This window comes from Schistocerca gregaria, chromosome 3 (assembly GCF_023897955.1).
Source record: "Schistocerca gregaria isolate iqSchGreg1 chromosome 3, iqSchGreg1.2, whole genome shotgun sequence".
Classification (NCBI taxonomy): Eukaryota; Metazoa; Arthropoda; class Insecta; order Orthoptera; family Acrididae; genus Schistocerca; species Schistocerca gregaria.
The window spans coordinates 927,533,817-927,557,060 of record NC_064922.1 but is presented as its reverse complement, the minus strand read 5'-3'; the positions used below and the strand labels follow the sequence as shown (position 1 = coordinate 927,557,060).

Genomic DNA, 23,244 nt, shown 5'->3' with positions numbered 1-23,244 from the left:
GCTTGTACAGCCCTCTCGCAGTGTCCGGAGCAAGTATGTTGGGACTGACACACCGGTGTCAATGTGTCTTTTTTCCATTTCCAAGAGTGTAGTACATTTACTCCACTACCTTAGTATGATTTCTGGCGCACTCTCGTCGTCAACATACGCTTACGTCTGCGAGCAGTGTATTCCTTTTCTTTTGTCGACACCATGAGCTCTACAGTTGATTGTGTGTTCTTCGTACACGTATTTACGGACATCTTTATTCTGGAAAAAAGGTCCCAAGTTCAAAGATGAATTATAATCCAGTTGATGAGCTATGTTAAGCACAAAACATTTCTACATAATTAGCACAATCTCCTCTGACGAAGTGCCTAGCGTATGGGTCTTGTAATCGCAAAGTCGACAGTTCAAATCTGACTGGTTATAACTTCCTTTTTATATTGATTTCAATTCCTTATTTGTTAACAAATGTGTTGCGACATCAGCCTCAGGTTGGTTTCGCAACCAGCCAAGGGATACGCAAGCCAGCCCATACGTAATTCTTCAGTAATTGTGGCGTAGCGTCGTGCTGTCAACGATGCGCAACGAAGCGACCATCCCACACCTCTGGCATCAGCAGTGTTATCTACACACGTACAACCCTATCACATTTGGTGTCTGACCATTGCAAACGCAAATGTTAGTTAACAAATATTGAATCATGTGTTTTTGATAAAGATCGTTTTATTTTCATTTGCTAATTGCAAAACAAAGATACACTGCACAACAAATTAAAATATGGTTCCGAAAAGTGAAACATCAAACAGAAAATGAAACACTTTTCAGCTTCTAGAGACTGAGCATTATTTTGATGTACAGGGTGGTCCACTGATAGTGACCGGGCCAAATATCTCAAGAGATAAGCATCAAACGAAAAAACTACAAAGAACGAAACTCGTCTAGCTTGAACGTGGAAACCAGATGGCGCTATGGTGGGCCCCTAGATGGAGCAGCCATAGCTCAAACGGATATCAACTGCGTGTTTTTAAATAGGAACCCCCATTTTTATCACATATCCATGTAGTACGTAAAGAAATATGAATGTTTTAGTTGGGCCACATTTTAGCTTTGTGATAGATGGCGCTATAATATTCACAAACGTATAAGCACGTGCTATCACGTAACATTCCACCAGTGCGGGCGGTATTTGCTTCGTAACACATTACCCGTGTTAAAATGGATCGTTTAACAATTGCGGAAAAGGTCGATATCGTGTTCATGTATGGCTGCTGTGATCAAAATGCACAACGGGCGTGTGTTATGTATGCTGCTCGGTATCCTGGACGACATCATCCACGTGTCCGGACCGTTCGCCGGATAGTTACGGTATTTAAGGAAACAGGATGTGTTAAGTCACATGTGAAATGTCAACCACGACCTCCAACAAATGATGATACCCAAGTATGTGTTTCAGCTGCTGTCGCGGCTAATCTGCACATCAGTAGCAGACAAACTGCGCGAGAATCGGGAATCTCAAAAACGTCGGTGTTGAGAATGCTACATCAAAATCGATTGCACTCGTACCATGTTTCAATGCACCAGGAATTGCATGGCGACGAATTTGAACGTCATGTACAGTTATGCCACTGGGCACAAGAGAAATTACTGGACGCTGACAAATTTTTTGCACGCGTTCTATTTAGCGACGAAGCGTCGTCATTCACCGACAGTGGTAACGTAAACCGGCGTAATATGCACTATTGGGCAACGGAAAATCCACTATGGCTGCGACAAGTGGAATATGAGCGACCTTGGCGGGTTAAGGTGTGGTGAGCCATTGTGGGAGGAAGGATAATTGGTCCCCATTTTGTCGATGGCAATCTAAATGGTTCAATGTATGCTGATTTCCTACGTAATTTTCTACCGATGTTACTACAAGATTTTTCACTGCATGACAGAATGGCGATGTACTTCCAACATGATGGATGTCCGGCACATAGCTCACGTGCGGTTGAAGCGGTATTGAATAGCATATTTCATGACAGGTGGATTGGTCGTCGATGCACCATACCATGGCCCGCACGTTCACCGGATCTGACGTCCCCGGATTTCTTTCTGTGGGTAAATTTGAAGGATATTTGCTATCGTGATCCGCCGACAACGCCTGACAACATGCGTCAGCGTATTGTCAATGCATGTGCGAACTTTACGAAAGGCGATCTACTCGCTGTCGAGAGGAATGTCGTTACTCGTATTGCCAAAAGCAGTGAGGTTGACGAACATAATTTTGAGCATTTATTGCATTAATGTGGTACTTACAGGTAATCACGCTTTAACAGCATGCGTTCTCAGAAATGATAAGTTCACAAAGGTACAGGTATCACATTGGAACAACCGAAATAAAATATTCAAACGTAGCTACGTTCTGTATTTTAATTTAAAAAACCTACCTTTTATGAACTGTTCGTCTAAAACGGTGAGCCATATGTTTGTTACCATTACAGCGCCATCTATCACAAAGCGAACAAAGTTGTCCTACTAAAACATTAATATTTCTTTACGTACTACACGAATACGTAATAAAAAATGGGGGTTCCTACTTAAGAAAACGCAGTTGATATCCGTTTGTCCTATGCCATGCCACCTAACGAGCCAACCATAGCGCCATCTGGTTCGCCCCTTCAAGCTAGACAAGTTTCGTTCTTTGTAGATTTTTCGTTTGATGCTTATTTCGCGAGATATTTGGCTCGCTCTCGATCAATGGACCACCCTGTATATGTACACTTCTTTTTCATTTAACAATAAGTCAGTTAGTATGTCTGTATCAAATACTAATTTATTTTTCTTCTATCAATAAATAAAAGTGAAAGATTCTATTTTTATCAAACATTATGATTCAGCTTCTGTTACCTAAGTTTTGTATTCAATAAGAACTTAATTTAAAGGAAAGAAGTGTTTTGGGCTAGTGAGATTCGAGCCTGTGGCTTACCGAATACAACTTAAGAAAATTACAAATTAATTTCATAATACACTGAGGGGAAAAATTGAAACACCAAAAAATAATGAATTCAGAGTTTTGAAAATTCAGGAATACATTTTTGTACGTAACATGTTTGATTGATTAATGTGGCAAGGTCACGGGTTAATGCAAGCACGAGATAAGCCATTGCATATGTAGAACGCTGTTACATTAATAATCTTTTTTATTTATTTATTTATTTAACCTGGCAAGATTAGGGCCATCAGGCCCTCTCTTACATCTAACCAGGCATTCTACTTATTTTACAGACATATGTTTTAGTAGGCATGTTAAACTACATCTAATACAAAAAGTGAGATAAACAATTAGAAAGGTACACCTCGAAAAATACATTATTGAAGAGAAAGATTTTAGATACGAGTGCTGGCAGCAGGGAATATGAGGGAGACTCATGGTGAAGGGAGGAGAAGAATAGAGAGACATGATGAAACATAATTAAGGAAAATATAAAGGAAAAGAAGACTGCGTGGCTAATAGAGATAGATGAAGAGGAAGGCATCTCAGGAGCAAGAAAGGAGACGCTAACTTTGCTATTTGACAGATGAGAGGATTGGCCTTGCACATTAATTTTGTGGAGAATTTTATGCGGATGATAGTAGGAAATGCTTCAACTTCTTCTTAAAAGCAACAGGAGATTGAATTTTCCTCAAGGTAAGGGGCAGTTTGTTCCAGAGGCGGACAGCGGCAACTGAGAAGGAGTTTGCAAAAGTTTTTGTTCTGTGAGTGGGCACAGTTAGGATACCAGATAAGAGTGACCTCGTGTTTCGACTATGATGGCATGACAGGTTTTTAATCTCTGAAGCTAGGTACTGGGGTGCTTGCGCGACGAGGAGTCGGTGAAGTAGACATAGAGTGTGGTAGTCACGCAGTTTGTCCGGCCGCAGCCACCCTAGCTCGGAGTATAAAGCACTAACATGATCATATCGGCGAATGTTGCAGAGGTAACGCACACAGGCATTCATGGTTAGCTCTAGCCGTCTTTTGTTTTCACTACTCATGCCTTGTTGAATCACATCGCAATAGTGGAGGTTCGGTAGAACGAGTGCTTGCACGAGCTGGCGTTTCAAGTCCTGTGAGAATATGTTCCGAAACTTTTTGAGAGCATAGAGACAAGCAGACGTCTTTCGGCACACTGCGACTGTATTCTCCGCCCAGTTGAGATGCTCGTCCAAAGTTACACCCAAGTTCTTCACTGTTTTCTGATATGGTATTGGAGTACCTTCGAGCAGAATAGGAGGTAGCCGTTCGCGGAAATCTGAACTTATTAATTTCTGATGGGCTATTAAGATTACTTGCGTCTTTTTTGCATTTAATTTAAGCCCCAGGTTTTTCGCCCATGTCACTACTGAAGACAGATCATCATTCATCAGAGCGATTGCAGTGTTTACGTCTTCAGGTCTGACGCTTAGGTAGAGCTGGAGGTCGTCGGCATAGAAATGATGTTTACAGGAGAACAAAACCGACGAAATATCGTTGACATATAAAGAAAACAAAAGTGGTCCTAAGACTGATCCTTGTGGCACTCCCGAAGAAACATGTTTCCAGGAAGATTTTTCATTTGCGCAGACAACACATTGCTGTCTGTCTTTTAAGTAGCTTTCAAACCATCTCATTGCACTATCAGAGAAATTAAGCTGTTGCATTTTTCTGAGTAATATGTCAAAGTTAACAGTGTCAAAAGCTTTGCTGAAGTCCAGTAGTGTCAATATTGTTGCCTTTCGATTGTCGATGGCATATTTCAGGTCATCAGTTATTTTAATTAGAGCAGTGTTTGTGCTGTGATGTTTACGGAAACCGGATTGAAATTTGTCATATAGACTGAATTCATGCAAGTGTTCAGTGATTTGGTCATGAACAATATATTCAAGTGCTTTGGAAACGGCAGGCAGTATGCTAATTGGTCGGTAATCACTAGGCAGTTGCGGGTTTTCGATCTTAGGGATGGGTCGAATTATGCTTCTTTTCCATGCAGTGGGGTATATTCCGTTCATGAGGGAAAAATTAAATATGTCAGTTAAGACAGGTACTAAGATATCGGCAACATTCTTAATCATGGTTATACCGATACTGTCGTTGCCTATTGCATCAGAAGAGATTCTCATTATTGCTTTTCTTGCCGTATTTGTTGTTACATGTTTTAGATGGAAGGTATCGTTGTTAGTTATCCTGTTTGGGGATTCTTGTGGACGGTAATTATCAGCCGTGCTGGTATTCAGAGGTGCAGAGAAGAATTCATTTAATTCGTTAGCTGACACATGAAAAGTAGTTTCCGATTTTGCCTTTCCGACTCCCAAGCTACGGAGCTTCTTCCATAGAGTCGTGGGTGTCAGATCGCTGCATACAAGGGAGCGAGCGTGCCTGATTTTGGCATTGCGAATGCATTGTTTCACTCTGTTCCGTAGCTTTCTATATTCTTCAAAACGCTCGAGTTTCGGATCTGCCTTGAAACGCCTGTGGGCACCATCCCTATTAGTCATCATTTGACGTAATTCAGCTGTCAACCATGGAGCAGGAGATTTTCATACACGGACTGTGCGCACAGGTGCATGTTTGTCATAGAGGGCAGTGAGTTTATCACCAAGTTCATTAATTTTGCCGTCGATTGTAGGTTCTCTGATTATTTGATGCCATGAGATTTTTGAGCAATCGGCTGTTAGAGCGTCAAGGTCAATACGTTTCATGTTCCTACAAGTTATGTAACGCGATTTGATCCTTGGGGGCTGCACAGAGAAGGCCAGGAATATTACATCATGTGCTGAGAGGCCAGGGACCGATGATTGACCAACATCTCTTACTTTGTCAGTCTGTTTCGTTGCGATCACGTCTATAAGAGTATGACTGTGCGCCGTATGGTGCGTAGGTTGTAATGGAAGAATGTTCATGCTATTGCAACTAAACAATCTTCTTAGGTTTATTGCGGAGGGAGTGTCTCTTAGCAGGTCTATGTTCAAATCACCCAATTCGATGACATGTTCGTATTGACACTGAAGTGAATGTAATTCCGACTGGAAGGAACTCATTGAGCTTATTTTTGGCGACTTGTACACGACGCCAGTCAAGAATTTCCGACTTTGTATATTTATTTCAATGAACATGAATTCAGCCTCTTTTTCTTCAGCAGGATTTGACGTACATAAGACTTTCGCTTTGAGATCTGTTCTTATATATGCGCCGACCCCGCCACCTCGCTTTTTTTATCTGTCTGCCCCAAGAAATGTGTACCCTGGGAGATGAATAGATGCAACAGCTGGAATTTTGAATGCAACCGTGCAAAAACTCGGGCGTTGTTGTGCACACGTGCTCGGTATCAGTTCGTGCGATGTAGTTACATGCCTGCGGCACCTGGTCGGTCAGTACAGGGTGGTTAATGGAGCTTGTGGATGACGCTGGAGTTGTCTTCCGATGATGTCCCATATGTGCTCGGTTGGAGTCAGATCTCCAATGTGTTATTTAAATCTGTATTGCAGTCTCATTAAAATTCTGATGATGACGCACGTCAGCACTGCTTAGATAACTTCTTTCCTGATATTGCCACTTTGGACTTCTTTGTTGTTGTGGTCTTCAGTCCTGAGACTGGTTTGATGCAGCTCTCCATGCTACTCCATCCTGTGCAAGCTTCTTCATCTCCCAGTACCTACTGCAACCTACATCCTTCTGAATCTGCTTAGTGTATTCATCTCTTGGTCTCCCTCTACGATTTTTACCCTCCACGCCGCCCTCCAATACTAAATTGGTGATCCTTTGATGCCTCAGAACATGTCCTACCAACCGATCCCTTCTTCTGGTCAAGTTGTGCCACAAACTTCTCTTCTCCCCAATCCTATTCAACACTTCCCCATTAGTTATGTGATCTACCCATCTAATCTTCAGCATTCTTCTGTAGCACCACATTTCGAAAGCTTCTATTCTCTTCTTGTCCAAACTATTTATCGTCCATGTTTCACTTCCATACATGGCTACACTCCATACAAATACTTTCAGAAATGACTTCCTGACACTTAAATCTACACTCAATGTTAACAAATTTCTCTTCTTCCGAAACGCTTTCCTTGCCATTGCCAGTCTACATTTCACATCCTCTGTACTTCGACCATCATCAGTTATTTTGCTCCCCAAATAGCAAAACTCCTTTACTACTTTAAGTGTCTCATTTCCTAATGTAATTCCCTCGACATCACCTGACTTAATTCGACTACATGCCATTATCCTCGTTTTGCTTATGTTGATGTTCATCTTATATCCTCCATTCAAGACCCTAACCATTCCGTTTAACTGCTCTTCCAAGTCCTTTGCTGTCTCTGACAGAATTACAATGTCATCGGCGAACCTCAAAGTTTTTGTTTCTTCTCCATGGATTTTAATACCTACTCCGAATTTTTCTTTTGTTTCCTTCACTGCTTGCCCAATATACAGATTGAATAACATCGGGGACAGGCTACAACCCTGTTTCACTCCCTTCCCAACAACTGCTTCCCTTTCATGTCCCTCGACTCTTATAACTGCCATCTGGTTTCTGTACAAATTGTAAATAGCTTTTTGCTCCCTGTATTTTACCCCTGCCACCTTCAGAATTTGAAAGAGAGTATTCCAGTCAAGGACTTCTTTGTATGGCACACTATCGTCAGGTCAAAGCAACATGTCGACGCCCTGTAGAGGACGTTGGCTTACAACAGCGGTATGTGAGGAAGCGTTATCCTATTGGAAAACAGGCCCTGGAATGCTGTTCATGAACGATAGCACAACATGTCGTATCACCAGACGCACATACAGATTTGCAGTCAGTGGTCGTGGGTTAACAACGAGAGTGTTCCTGCTGTCATACTAAATCGTACTCCAGACCATAACTCCAGGTGTTGCTGCAGAGTGTCTAGCACGCAGAAAAGTTGGTTGTAGGCCTCAAACACATGACTATCATTGGCACCGAGGCAGATCCAGCTTTCATCTTGCCCTCCAATAAATTCCTACTTGACACCAATGAAGTCGCAGATGACGATGGTTTGGAGTCAGTGGAATGCACACTACAGGGAGTCTGGCTCGGAGCTGTCCTCGAAGCAACCGAGCTGTAACAGTTTGCTGTGTCACTGTGATGCCAATTGCTGCTCAGATTCCTGCTGCAGATGCAGTACGACGCGCCAGAGCCATACGCCGAACACAGTGGTTTTCCCTCTCCGTAGCGCCACCCTGCCGTCCAGATCCCCGTCTTCTTGCGACCACCGCTACCTGCAGTCTGTGCAGTGGCTGCAATTCTGTCAAGACTTTCCACGCTATCGCAGAAAGAACATCTCGTAACCCTATTACATGACCTCGCTCAATCTCAGCGAGGTGTTGATAATGGCGTCAATGTCGCCTGAAAAATATTCCTGACTAACATCAATTCACGACGTCCAATCTCAAAAGTAACTGAAGTTACGACCGGTGCAGAGTGTGTTTAAAGCAACCCTGATTTTCGTCCCTACAGTGGTGATACTAGCGCCATCCTTATGGGGTTGGTTCAGAAAGAAATAGGCATCATCTTTGGGGTGTAGAAACGCCTAACAACTTTCATTTGTGTCGCAAATCTCCTTCTTGGTCTTGCGAATTTTTCCCCTTCATTGTGTTATTTAAATCTATACGGCAGTCTCATTAAAATACTGATGATTACGCACGTAAGCACTGCTTGGATCACTTCTTTTCTGATATTGCCACTTTGGACTTCTTTGTATGGCACACTACCGTCACTCCGTTTCTTCTTTCCTTACACCATTTCCTTGTTTCCTTCTGGTTCTCTCCGTGTCCTCTAGTTTTGTTTTAACTTCTAACGTATCGTAAATCACGGCGAACCTAGTCGACTTTTACGAGCGGTTCTAGGTACTTCAGTCTGGTACCGCGCGACCGCTACGGTCGCAGGCTCGAATCCTGCCTCGGGCATGGATGTGTGTGATGTCCTTAGGTTAGTTAGGTTTAAGTAGTTCTATGTTCTAGGGGACTGATGACCTCAGATGTTAAGTCCCATAGCGCTCAGAGCCATTTGAACCTGTAAGTAGGCGGTTTAGGTTTTTTTATATTTAACGCCACGTAGCGCTCTGTATATAAATCACTGGCTGTGCTGCGTTTGGCTCTGGTGTTGTTCCACTGTGTCTAACTTTAGAAAGATTTTGTTCCATTGTGTCTAACTTTTGAAGCTTTTGGTGTGTTTGTCTCCGATTTTGTTTCATTTGTTGCATTAATTGCAATAATAATGTATTAGTGTCTGGAATCTCTTCCTCTATGCTTTTCGGCAATGCATTTGCACCGGCAACATTCACATTTTGACAAGCACAAAATGTGTCTTGACTTATTTGAGAAAACGGTGAGGACGCAAAATCTGAATCTACAGTATTTGCAATATTGTGTTCTGTCATTTCCTGAGGCGAGCTGTTGCCGACCGATCGATCGATAATGCTCCCCTGTTCACTACTTGTTTCATTGTCTACACCATTATTTGCCGCACGCTCCATTTCCCTATGCACAATTACCAAATTACTCCTTCGAATGTCTGTTAATTCACTACACATTGGTGCTGATAAGCTACGCTCGTCGTCAGTATTATTTCTCAGTTTACTTTGGAGCCTAGTGTTACGTTTTTCACACGTCATTATTGTCACAATATTTCACACCATGACACAGAAAAGTACAATTTGAAGAGCCAAAATAAGAGAACACATTAACATAGCACTGAAAATAATATCTAGTTAATTGCAAGCGCAGCTGCGAAATACTTGGTGCAAATCTACATGCATGCAACAACTCTTTTACTGTACAACAATGAAAGACTGCAACTACAAAGGAGTTTCTCTCTACAATTACGCACTGTCAATAAACAATAGCTACACTAATTGCACAAAGTACAAGAAAAAACCAGAAGATTCCAGTTAGGTATCCTAGCAGTGTCGACATATGAAACGTCCCCTTTGAAAAATTATATAGGACTGTGCTTAAACTGATACACAATATTATTTAACTCAACGCAATCTGACTTTCAATAATCCCTACAAAAGAATGGCCCTGACTAACATTAACCTATACCTTTCACAAATCACTTAACTCACAAAAATCGTCGTTACTCAAGCTACTGCAATACAGCGAGCGCCACTACTGCCAGCTAAATAAAAGATTCAAACTACGGAAGGCACTAACTACTGATAGGCATAGTTAGCAAATGGAAGATTTTAATAGAACACACAATGCATTTACCGTAATAGTCATAATATACACTCCTGGAAATGGAAAAAAGAACACATTGACACCGGAGTGTCAGACCCACCATACTTGCTCCGGACACTGCGAGAGGGCTGTACAAGCAATGATCACACGCACGGCACAGCGGACACACCAGGAACGGCGGTGTTGGCCGTCGAATGGCGCTAACTGCGCAGCATTTGTGCACCGCCGCCGTCAGTGTCAGCCAGTTTGCCGTGGCATACGGAGCTCCATCGCAGTCTTTAACACTGGTAACATGCCGCGACAGCGGGGACGTGAACTGTATGTGCAGTTGACAGACTTTGAGCGAGTGCGTATAGTGGGCATGCGGGAGGCCGGGTGGACGTACCACCGAATTGCTCAACACGTGGGGCGTGAGGTCTCCACAGTACATCGATGTCGTCGCCAGTGGTCGGCGGAAGGTGCACGTGCCCGTCGACCTGGGACCGGACCGCAGCGACGCACGGATGCACGCCAAGACCATAGGATCCTACGCAGTGCCGTAGGGGACCGCACCGCCACTTCCCAGCAAATTAGGGACACTGTTGCTCCTGGGGTATCGGCGAGGACTATTCGCAACCGTCTCCATGAAGCTGGGCTACGGTCCCGCACACCGTTAGCCCGTCTTCCGCTCACGCCCCAACATCGTGCAGCCCGCCTCCAGTGGTGTCGCGACAGGCGTGAATGGAGGGACGAATGGAGACGTGTCGTCTTCAGCGATGAGAGTCGCTTCTGCCTTGGTGCCAATGATGGTCGTATGCGTGTTTGGCGCCGTGCAGGTGAGCGCCACAATCAGGACTGCATACTACCGAGGCACACAGGGCCAACACCCGGCATCATGGTGTGGGGAGCGATCTCCTACACTGGCCGTACACCTCTGGTGATCGTCGAGGGGACACTGCATAGTGCACGGTACATCCAAACCGTCATCGAACCCATCGTTCTACCATTCCTAGACCGGCAAGGGAAATTGCTGTTCCAACAGGACAATGCACGTCCGCATGTATCCCGTGCCACCCAACGTGCTCTAGAAGGTGTAAGTCAACTACCCTGGCCAGCAAGATCTCCGGATCTGTCCCCCATTGAGCATGTTTGGAACTGGATGAAGCGTCGTCTCACGCGGTCTGCACGTCCAGCACGAACGCTGGTCCAACTGAGGCGCCAGGTGGAAATGACATAGCAAGCCGTTCCACAGGACTACATCCAGCATCTCTACGATCGTCTCCATGGGAGAATAGCAGCCTGCATTGCTGCGAAAGGTGGATATACACTGTACTAGTGCCGACATTGTGCATGCTGTGTTGCCTGTGTCTATGTGCCTGTGGTTCTGTCAGTGTCATCATGTGATGTATCTGACCCCAGGAATGTGTCAATAAAGTTTCCCCTCCCTGGGACAATGAATTCACGGTGTTCTTATTTCAATTTCCAGGAGTGTATATAGCAGTTCATGACGTCCAGTCTTACAAATTTCCAAACTCCGCCATTTCTCTCCCCACATCCACCACTGCTGGCGGCTCACCTCCAACTGCGGAACGCTACGCGCTGTTCACATCCAGCTGCCCAACACTACAATGGCGAGTATTACAACAATGCCAACCAGCCACTGACTGTACACAGCACAGCCAGTGATTTTCATACAGAGTGCTACGTGGCGTTACCAATATAAAAAACCTAAACAGCCCATTTACAAACCATTTGGTCGACTTTTCCATCTCCGAATGCTGTGTAGAAGTCAAATACAAATGCCATATTTGATATAACTTAAAACATTTTAACAAGTTTCTCCCTTTTGTTTGTTTTCTTCAGAGGTCGCTATCCTGGGGGGAAATCACCGACGATCGCCTGCTTTCGACATAATATAGAATTTGTTTGAATCCTGTTGTTTGAATGTTCCTTGACTCATTGTTAGTTCAATGTAAAAGTATCGGAGGAACGAAACGGTACACTCGAAGTGCTATCACAAATATAAATCAAGAGAATGGAACACAAAAATACTGAATGCAAGAACGATGCAGCTATCTTCAATAGATATATAATTGAACATCCACTTAGCTACTGGTGATTAAGGCAGTTGGGTAGATATGATTAGTACATAACTACAGGAAGTTCAAACTTAGCACCGCTAACGATCTACAGCCGTATTAAATTATGAAATGTTTTTATAAACTGTAAATCTAATATAAAATTACACAAACTAAATAGTTTGAACAAGAAGAGAAGCCGGCCGCGGTGGCCGTGCGGTTCTGGCGCTGCAGTCCGGAACCGCGGGGCTGCTACGGTCGCAGGTTCGAATCCTGCCTCGGGCATGGGTGTGTGTGATGTCCTTAGGTTAGTTAGGTTTAAGTAGTTCTAAGTTCTAGGGGACTTATGACCTAAGATGTTGAGTCCCATAGTGCTCAGAGCCATTTGAACCAAGAAGAGAATTGAAGCTTTCGAAATGTGGTGCTACAGAAGAATGCTGAAGATTAGATGGGTAGATCACATAACTAATGAGGTATTGAATAGAAATGGGGAGAAGAGGAGTTTGTGGCACAACTTGACCAGAAGAAGGGATCGGTTGGTAGGACATGTTCTGAGGCATCAAGGGATCACCAATTTAGTATTGGAGAGCAGCGTGGAGGGTAAAAATCGTAGAGGGAGACCATGAGATGAATACACTAAGCAGATTCAGAAGGATGTAGGTTGCAGTAGGTACTGGGAGATGAAGAAGCTTGCACAGGATAGAGTAGCACGGAGAGCTGCATCAAACGTGTCTCAGGACTGAAGACCACAACAGCAACATACAGATATACAAACTCCACAAACTCTTCTGATGCGTAACTAAGTATTTTAATGTATCTTTATGTTTCAGACGGTTTTAGCTGTGTATTTCTACCTGAGTGACACGGGAAAAAACGTCGAAGACATCGGCTGGCTTCCACTCACTGCCCTCGTCTTCTACATCGTCACCTACACTTCAGGTTTGTTGTTGAACTCTAATCACTATTCATGACTTTTTTTTTTTACAGGAAAAGCGTTCAGATCTATTGATTGCTGATAAGATATATAAACTGAAACATCTGGAACATAAATTGCAGTACATAACATGCTATGAATAAAAATTTTACCTCATAATAATTTAATTTTTGGTTGCATCAAAAAGCAGTTCTTGGATAACACTAAATTAAATTGATTGTCCAGGACTGGTAATCAATGAAATGTCTCTTTTCCTTTCCATTCTTTAAGGGAAATGTAACTGCCTGATTATATTAATTTCTCATGACATTTATTCATAAAATACTATAGTAAACAGACACTGTGTTGGAGACCTGAAGAGCTACCAGTTAGGCACTCATGCAGAAGACAGCTTACTGTGCTCGGCCCATGAGAATGGATTTATGGGTATGGCGACTCCAGCCCACACTTCAAGCATCTGCAACTAATCAGCGCTGCAGTCAGTGAATTCCAGAGAGTGCTGGTGGGAAATTAAAAATCCAAGATGGCGGTGGTGGAAAATTCAAAAATGCAAGATGGCGGCTCTAGGGCACTTGAGCTAATGGAAAATTTAAACAAATTAAAAAATATAATAAAAGACAACAAAATCAAGATAGCAGAAGCAATTACTCTGCTTCTAACCATTATGGTGACACACTGAAAAATATCTGAAAGAGCTGAAATTTCCACCATTTTTAAACTAACTCAATGATCAGAACGTTTTGTAAAATCTTCAAAAGTATCTGAACGATCTGAATTTTGTGCCTTGTTAAGTATCCGAATTATTAACAAAAAAAATTATATGAAAGGTGTGATTTAAGATATTTTCATACCTCAAACATGTAAACCTAGATGTCAGAAAAACACACACATTATGTTAGCGCCATACACGTATAGATTAAAAAATGTCTGTGAACGTTCGCAATTTCACCTCTGTATCGTACTTAGTTGACCGACCCTCAAAACAAATATCTCCATATCTAAATTGTTTTACAAAAGATGCGATTTTTGTCAAGTTTTACAATGTTAATTTAGTGTCTAAAATGCCCACAAAAAGAATTGAGCAACAATCTTTATGACAAGTGTCACACCCAGTGACGTTGTTGTTGTTGTTGTTGTCGTCGTCGTCGTTGTTCTCCCCACCCCCCCCACCCCACCCTCCCACCACACACACACACACACACACACACACACACACACACACACACACACACACACACACACACACAAACAGAGGTGTGTGTGTGGGGGGGGGGGGGGGGGGTGACAAAATTTATACCTGAAACATGACCATAAACTCTCAAAATAAGTGGCTCATGGTATTTGCCTGCTTAAACTGTTATGAAACACATGTGGCTATAAAATCACCCTAAGCACCAAGGTGACAATTTTTTGACCTAAATGGGGTAGTGTATCAAAACGAACCTGATCAAGGCTTTGCCTGTTCAAAAACTACCCTGATTAAAATACTATTCTAAGCAGACTAGCACACAAACAAATACACAGACTGAATTACTCTTAGCTACTGGAAGAAAGTTATTAATGCGACCCTGGGCCAAACAGAGAGTATGAACAATACCTAACCTGAACAAGCACCATTTTAGTGGAGAAGAAGATAACAACATACACAATTTATACAGCACAATATTATTTTCACCTTTAAAGAATCCATCAACATACACAATGGGAATATAACTCACAGCGTACACATGTCAAAAACTTGAAAGTTTCCAGTATTATTTTATAGGGGAACGGGGGAGAGAAGATACTGCAACATAATCAGCACTAGAAAAATATCAACAGTAATACTGACTGGCTAATTTTACTTTTTATTACACCTGATCTAGGCCTGCTCGAGACTCTGCATAAATACAAATTTTCAATGAAGGGTGCAACATTTAGCGATCGGAACTCTGATGTAAAGGCTCTCGAAACATATAAGGACAGTATCATTACAATCATCTACTAAACAATACCAAGAAGTCTAATAATACTGTTGCGACATACTTAATGTAAAAATACACAATATAGCCAAAGACAAACAAATTCACCAGACGTCATTTTAAGGAAGAAAGAAAGTGTTTTAGTGGGATCTTTACTGTGCTATATCACTTAAACCACATATATTAGTAATAAACAAATATTTATTTATTTATTTATTGTTCCATGGGTCCAAATTAAGGAGAAGTCTCCATGGTCATGGGATGAGTCAATACATGAAATTATAACACGACATTAGAAACAGATAAAATTAAATATAAAATAACATTCAGGTGACAAGTCGTAAGTTTAAATAAAGAAAATCAACAATGGAACACTGCAATTTTTTTAGCTCTTCCAGGAGCTCCTCGACAGAATAGAAGGAGTGAGCCATGAGAAAACTCTTCAGTTTAGACTTAAAAGAGTTGGGCTACTGCTAAGATTTTTGAGTTCTTGTGGTAGCTTATTGAAAATGGATGCAGCAGTATTAACTGAGTGAAAGCTACTAACTCTTGGGAATAGGCTAATATTTGCTAACAACAAACGACATTAAAGAAAATACATACTGTGAGGGCAATGTCAGAATTCCCTGACTATTGAATAGGGGTCGACAAGAGGTTCTCGAACTTACACCACATATAGCTCGAACAGCCCTTTTTTGAGCCAAAAAGACCCTTTTTGAATCAGAAGAATTACCCCAAAAAATAATATCATATGACATAAGAGTATGAAGATATGCGAAGTAGACTACTTTTCGTGTTGAAGTGTCACTTATTTCAGATACTGTTCTAATGGTAAATAAAGCAGCATTTAGCTTCTGAACAAGACCCTGGACATGGGCTTTCCACAACAGCTTACTATCTATCCGAACGCCTAGGAACTTGAACTGTTTCGTCTAGCTTATAATATGCCCATTCTGTCTGATCAAAATATCGGTTCTTGTTGAATTGTGAGTTAGACACTGTAAAAACTGAGTCTTCTGTCGTTTAGCATCAAATTATTTTCCACAAACCACGAACTTATTTCATGAACTACATTATTTGATACTGTTTCAATATTACACACAAGATCTTTCACTACCAGGCTGGTGTCATCAATAAACAGAAATATTTTTGAATCACCCGTAAACTAGAAGGCATATCACTTATATAAATAAGAAACAGCAGTGGCCCCAGCACCGACCCTTGGGGAACGCCCCACTTAACCGTGCCCCATTGGGACTGAACATCACTACCACTCTCAATATTGCGGAGAATTACCTTCTGCTGTCTGTTCTTAAATTAAGAGGCAAACCAATTGTAACCTACTCCCGTTACTCCATAATGGTCCAACTTCTGCAGTAATATTTTGTGGTCAACACAGTCAAAAGCCTACGATAAATCAAAGAAAAGACCTAGCGTTCGCAACGTTTTATGTAATGCGTCCAAAACCTCACAGGCAAAAGAGAATATAGCATTTTCAGTTGTTAAACCATTTCTAAAACCAAACTGAACATTTTACAGCAAATTATGTGAATTTAAATGCTCCAGTAACCTTGTATATACAACCTTCTCGATAACTTTAGCAAACACCGATGGCATAGAAATAGGTCTATAATTCCAGAATGAGATTTTCACTCTGCAGCGGAGTGTGCGCTGATATGAAACTTCCTGGCAGATTAAAACTGTGTGCCCGACCGGGACTCGAACTCGGGACCTTTGCCTTTCGCGGGCAAGTGCTCTACCAACTGAGCTACCGAAGCACCACTCACGCCCGGTACCCACAGCTTTACTTCTACCAGTACCTCGTCTCCTACCTTCCAAACTTTACAGGAGCTCTCCTGCGAACAATGCAGAACTAGCACTCCTGAAAGAAAGGATATTGCGGAGACATGGCTTAGCCACAGCCTAGGGGATGTTTCCAGAATGAGATTTTCACTCTGCAGCGGAGTGTGCGCTGATATGAAACTTCCTGGCAGATTAAAACTGTGTGCCCGACCGGGACTCGAAATCGGGACCTTTGCCTTTCACGGGCAAGTGCTCTACCAACTGAGCTACCGAAGCACGACTCACGCCCGGCAAAGGTCCCGAGTTCGAGTCCCGGTCGGGCACACAGTTTTAATCTGCCAGGAAGTTTCAGGTCTATAATTGTCAATATTATCTCTGTCTCCCTTTTTATAAACTGGCTTCACTATCGAGTTCTTTAATAGGTCAGGTAACCGACCACTCCTAAAGGGAAAGTTACAGATATGGCTAAGTACTGAGCTAACACACATGGAACAATACTTCAGTATTCTGTTAGATATCCCGTCATATCCATGAGAGATCTTGGTCTTTAGTGACTTAATTATTAACTCAATCTCCCTCTTGTCAGTATCATGGAGGAGCTTTTCAAGTAACAGTCTTGGAACACTTTTTTCTAAGAGCGCTATATGATTCCCTGTTGAGACTAGGTTCCTATTTAGTTCACCTGCTATATTCAGAAAGTGATTATTAAATACTGAACATATATGCGACTTATCAGTAACACAGACATTCCCACTACGCACTGATTCTATATCCTCGACCTATCTCTGCAGACCACCTACTTAATTTTATCCTGAGACTTAGCTATTCTATCTGCATACCACATACTTTTTGTCTTCCTAATAACATTTTTAAGCACCTTACAATACTGTTTGTAATGGGCTGCTGCATTTAGATTCTGACTGTTTCTAACGTTTTGATGTAATTGCCACTTTGTTCTACAAGATGTTCTTATCCCTCTAGTCAGCCACCCTGTTTTGAACGTTCTAACGGAAAGCAACTTTCAAAGAGCATGAGAAAAGCATTATACACTCCTGCAAATGGAAAAAAGAACACATTGACACCGGTGTGTCAGACCCACCATACTTGCTCCGGACACTGCGAGAGGGCTGTACAAGCAATGGTCACACGCACGACACAGCGGACACACCAGGAACCACGGTGTTGGCCGTCGAATGGCGCTAGCTGCGCAGCATTTGTGCACCGCCGCTTTCAGTGTCAGCCAGTTTGCCGTGGCATACGGAGCTCCATCGCACTCTTTAACACTGGCAGCATGCCGCGACAGCGTGGACGTGAACCGTATGTGCAGTTGACGGACTTTGAGCGAGGGTGTATAGTGGGCATGCGAGAGGCAGGGTGGACGTACCGCCGAATTGCTCAACACGTGGGGCGTGAGGTCTCCACAGTACATCGATGTTGTCGCCAGTGGTCGGCGGAAGGTGCACGTGCCCGTCGACCTGGGACTGGACAGCAGCGACGCACGGACGCACGCCAAGACCGTAGGATCCTACGCAGTGCCATAGGGGACCGCACCGCCACTTCCCAGCAAATTAGGGACACTGTTGCTCCTGGGGTATCGGCGAGGACCATTCGCAATCGTCTCCATGAAGCTGGGCTACGTTCCCGCACACCGTTAGGCCTTCTTCCGCTCACGCCCCAACATCGTGCAGCCCGCCTCCAGTGGTGTCGCGACAGGCGTGAATGGAGGGACGAATGGAGACGTGTCGTCTTCAGCGATGAGAGTCGCTTCTGCCTTGGTGCCAATGATGGTCGTATGCGTGTTTGGCGCCGTGCAGGTGAGCGCCACAATCAGGACTGCATACTACCGAGGCACACAGGGCCAACACCCGGCATCATGGTGTGGGGAGCGATCTCCTACAATGCCGTTCACCTCTGGTGATCGTCGAGGGGACACTGCATAGTGCACGGTACATCCAAACCGTCATCGAACCCATCGTTCTACCATTCCTAGAGCGGCAAGGGAACTTGCTGTTCCAACAGGACAATGCACGTCCGCATGTATCCCGTGCCACCCAACGTGCTCTAGAAGGTGTAAGTCAACTACCCTGGCCAGCAAGATCTACGGATCTGTCCCCCATTGAGCATGTTTGGGACTGGATGAAGCGTCGTCTCACGCGGTCTGCACGTCCTGCACGAACGGTGGTCCAACTGAGGCGCCAGGTGGAAATGACATGGCAAGCCGTTCCACAGGACTACATCCAGCATCTCTACGATCGTCTCCATGGGAGAATAGCAGCCTGCATTGCTGCGAAAGGTGGATATACACTGTACTAGTGCCGACATTGTGCATGCTCTGTTGCCTGTGTCTATGTGCCTGTGGTTCTGTCAGTGTGATCATGTGATGTATCTGACCCCAGGAATGTGTCAGTAAAGTTTTCCCTTCCTGGGACAATGAATTCACGGTGTTCTTATTTCAATTTCCAGGAGCGTATTTATCAGCGATATAAATATCTTGCCACTCTTGTTCCTTCATACGGTTTACAAAGGTCTCAACAGCAACTGGATCAGCTTTCCTAAACAGTTGATAACTATATTTAACATGTGTTGCAGCACAAAAATCTTTTAGAATTAAAATTTGTACATCATGATCTGAAAAGCCATTGACCTTTTCGCTAACAGAATGCCCGTCTAGTAATGAGGAATGAACAAAAATGTTGTCTATGGTTGTTCTACTGTTCCCTTGCACCCTCGTTGGAAAGAATACGGTTTGCATAAGATTATATGAATTAAGGAGGTCTACCAGCATCCTCTTCCTTGCACAATCACTTATACAATTAATATTGAAGTCACCACATGTAACTAACTTTTTGTATTTCCTATAAAGTGAACCAAGAACCTCCTCTAGCTTTGGCAAAAATGTTGTGAAATCTGAGTCTGGGGATCTATAAATAACAACAGTTTGATGTTTAGCTCCATTAAATTTAACCACACCTGCACAGCATTCAGACACCTTTTCAGTGCAGTACTTTGAAACAATCAATTGACTCAAATGGGATGCCGTTTTTCACATACATGGCTATTCCCCCACACCGCAAAGAGCTCCTCTAAAAGCTGCCAGCCAACCTGTATCGTGGTAAAGGAAGCCTCTGAATTATCTCCTTATTTAAGAAGTGTTCAGATATACCAATAATCTCAGAGTCAACATCTATAAGCAATTCACTAACTTTATCTCTAATACCTTGTATATTTTGATGAAATATACTAATTCCCTCATTACTCAGATACCTAAGCTTTGTCAAAATTGGTTCCTTTGTTAGAGAGACTTCTCTTAAGCAGGAATACCTATCAGCGACTTCAATCTAAAAACGATGCAGCTCTAACACCCACTACTGCAGGAATTTTCCCATGAGTGATCCCACCAACCCCACCTATGCTGTCACCTATAAGCTTTGTCAAGCTCCCCTTCCCATACCAGTTGAGGTGCAGGCCATGTCTAGTGAAACCCGTGCTGCTGATAGACTCCACCGACACCACTGAATTGTGACCCATGCTTTCTGTCATCAGCGCCCCCCCCCCCCCCCAAGTCTCATGTTATTACGCCTGATGGCTGTATTAAGATGAGGCCAATCGTGACGCTGAAACAGTTCCACGAAATGCACATTCGTGTTGCCAGTCTGAGTGACTATCTTTTCCAGGTCACCAACTATGTCATACTCCCCAGCCCTATAATGCCCCAAATATGACATTTAAAGATGACCAAAAAGAAACCTGGTCGAAATTCCCCAGACAGAGATCAAAGGTTTATATCTCTTTGCATTACAGATCTCTAATCAGGAACAAAAATCGATATTTACAGCAAATTTAAATTATTTATCACGGTAAGTAAAGATTTTGACTACGAACACACACACACACACACACACACACACACACACACACACACAAGTTGCTCGTAATGAAACACAAGTATAATTACAGTTCTCTGATTACTAACGAACTGGCTTTTCACTAACATGAGGAGGCCACACGACGTTGTGATGACAGATTTACCTGAAATTTTGTACACCTGTAGCAGACAAGTAAAACAGCAGAATGTGCAAGTAGTAAGTTGCGTTACTCTGTCAGTGGCGAGATAATCGTAAGAGAAGTTTCACAGAACCATTATGTGGTTATGTATCTCTACGCAGTTCCTGGACTCTGAGGGTGATCGTTGTCAAGTGACTCCATTCTTCTTATACTCCATATTTCCTATATGGGAGTCAGTTTTATGAACAAACAGAAGCGGTGGCGATGGGCAGCCCTCTATCACCATGGTGGCCATCCTTTTTATGGAAAGGTTTGAAGACGAGGCACTCTCTTCGGACACATATCAACCCAAGTGTTTTTTAGGTATATGGATGATACCTTTGTCATTTGGCCCCATGGCAGGGTGATGAATTCCTCCTACATCTGAACTCTTGATATCCGAATATTCAGTTCACAATAGAAATGGAGAAGGATGGACTACTTCCATTCTTGAATGTTCTAGTGAAGAGAAAGGCAGATGGCACATTTGAACACTGTGTGTACTGCAAACCTACGCACACTGATTTATACCTACAAGCCAGCAGTTTCCACCATCTGGCACAGAAGAATGGAGTGCTCAAAACACTGGTCCACAGAGCACAAACTCTGTCAGATCCTGATAGTTTGGCCACAGAAATAGAACACCTACGATCAGTGGGTACTCCTCTAAGATATCCACAAGGCACTTCAACCTGCCAATCAGCCAAAGGATCCAGAAGAAGAACCAGCAGAGGCAAAGAAGATACCTACCGTACGCCGGACCTATCTCTGCCCAAATCAGTAGGATTCTCAAGAAATATGACATCAAGAACATATTTTGAACACCCACAAAACTTGAGGCTATGCTTGGGAACGTAAAAGATGACCTGGGGCTACACAAGCCAGGTATTTACAACATACCATGCCAGTGTGGGATGTCATACTTTGGCCAGACCACCATAACTGTGGGCATCAGGTGTAAAGAACACCAGAGACACTCCACACTCAGACAGGCAACTAAATCACCCATAGCAGAGCATTGTCTGGAACTTGGTTATTCAATGGATTACAATGACACCAATATTGTGACACAGACCTCAAGATTTTGGGACAGTGTCGTTAAAGAAGCCATTGAGATTAAGGTCACAGATAATCTAATCGACTGTGACTCAGGATACCAAATCAGCAGTGCCTGGAATCCTGCGCTTGAGTTTGTGTAAACTCAACGCAGGACACTCTGGAATTCTACAAGAAACAGAAGTGGAGGCCGAGATAACAGCCGTGAGACAAAGTGTCGGACACTAGAGACCAGATTTGACACACCCCTGAGCGTAGACTCTACTTGAGAAGACTGTCAGGCCGGGCGCGGAGGCCAATGAAGCCGCGTTTGGAGGAACGCGGACCGCAGACGGAAGCCACGACGCGGCGCGGACCGATTATGGAGAGCCCAGCACGAAACAGATGTGGAAATCATAGTAACAGTCATGGGACAGAGTACCCAACATCTCAGACCGGGTCTGACACACCTCAGATGAGGACCACAACTGTTGAGCACGGCCAAAACGGGCGCGGGCGGCAGTCGGAACATACGAGACTGTAGGGGTCGCTTGAAGCCGAGTCTGGCGGGCGTGGACCACAGAGGAACGTTCAGCTCCTTCCAGGCATAAATATTGTACTCGATCGACCCAAGGACCAGTCTCAGGTAGCACGTGAAAAAGATAACGAGGCACACTGTTGAAATAGCGTGCAAGAACGACGCGAACATCCAGATGGATTCCCGAATATCCAAGATGTTAATATGTTTGTTGTGTTATTTCCCTAAAATACACTAAAATTAAAAGTGATTTCCATTTCCCAAACATGAAAAGACTGTACAGCCTATGGTCTTTGAAGTATGTGCTTCACAGTTATCTCAGTTTACAATTAATAAATTTTTGGTTTTACAATAGGCTGTTTTGTCAGTGTTTATATTGACATTTATTTGTTGAATGTTCGCTTACATATAAGACCTACTATTGTTGTATACCGCCAGTTACTTTTGTATCCTTTTGCATGTAGTATGATCTAGCTGCATTCAACCTGAGGCCCCAGATTCTGCCACTGGTAAGATCAACAAATCCCCTATAAATAAGAATGAGTTTGCTGCCATATTTCTTTCTTGAAGAGTGTCATGTGACCACTGAGCATAATTTTCTCCTATGATAGTCTGGAAGTAGTACTACCAGTGGGGATTTCTTGCCACAGTTTATAAGCTTAGTGAAGTGTTATTTATAGTACCAA

The 23,244-nt window shown here is 43.2% G+C and overlaps 1 protein-coding gene across 1 annotated transcript in view; it reads left to right on the top strand.

The window, feature by feature from the left end:
- The window catches only part of LOC126355709 (facilitated trehalose transporter Tret1-like), a 63,031-nt gene that overhangs the window by 35,227 nt on the left and 4,560 nt on the right, over positions 1 to 23,244 (top strand). The window contains exon 5 of the mRNA XM_050006076.1: positions 13,074 to 13,182. Within this exon, the coding sequence (XP_049862033.1) occupies positions 13,074 to 13,182 (109 nt within the window). The remainder of the gene's footprint in view (positions 1 to 13,073; positions 13,183 to 23,244) is intronic.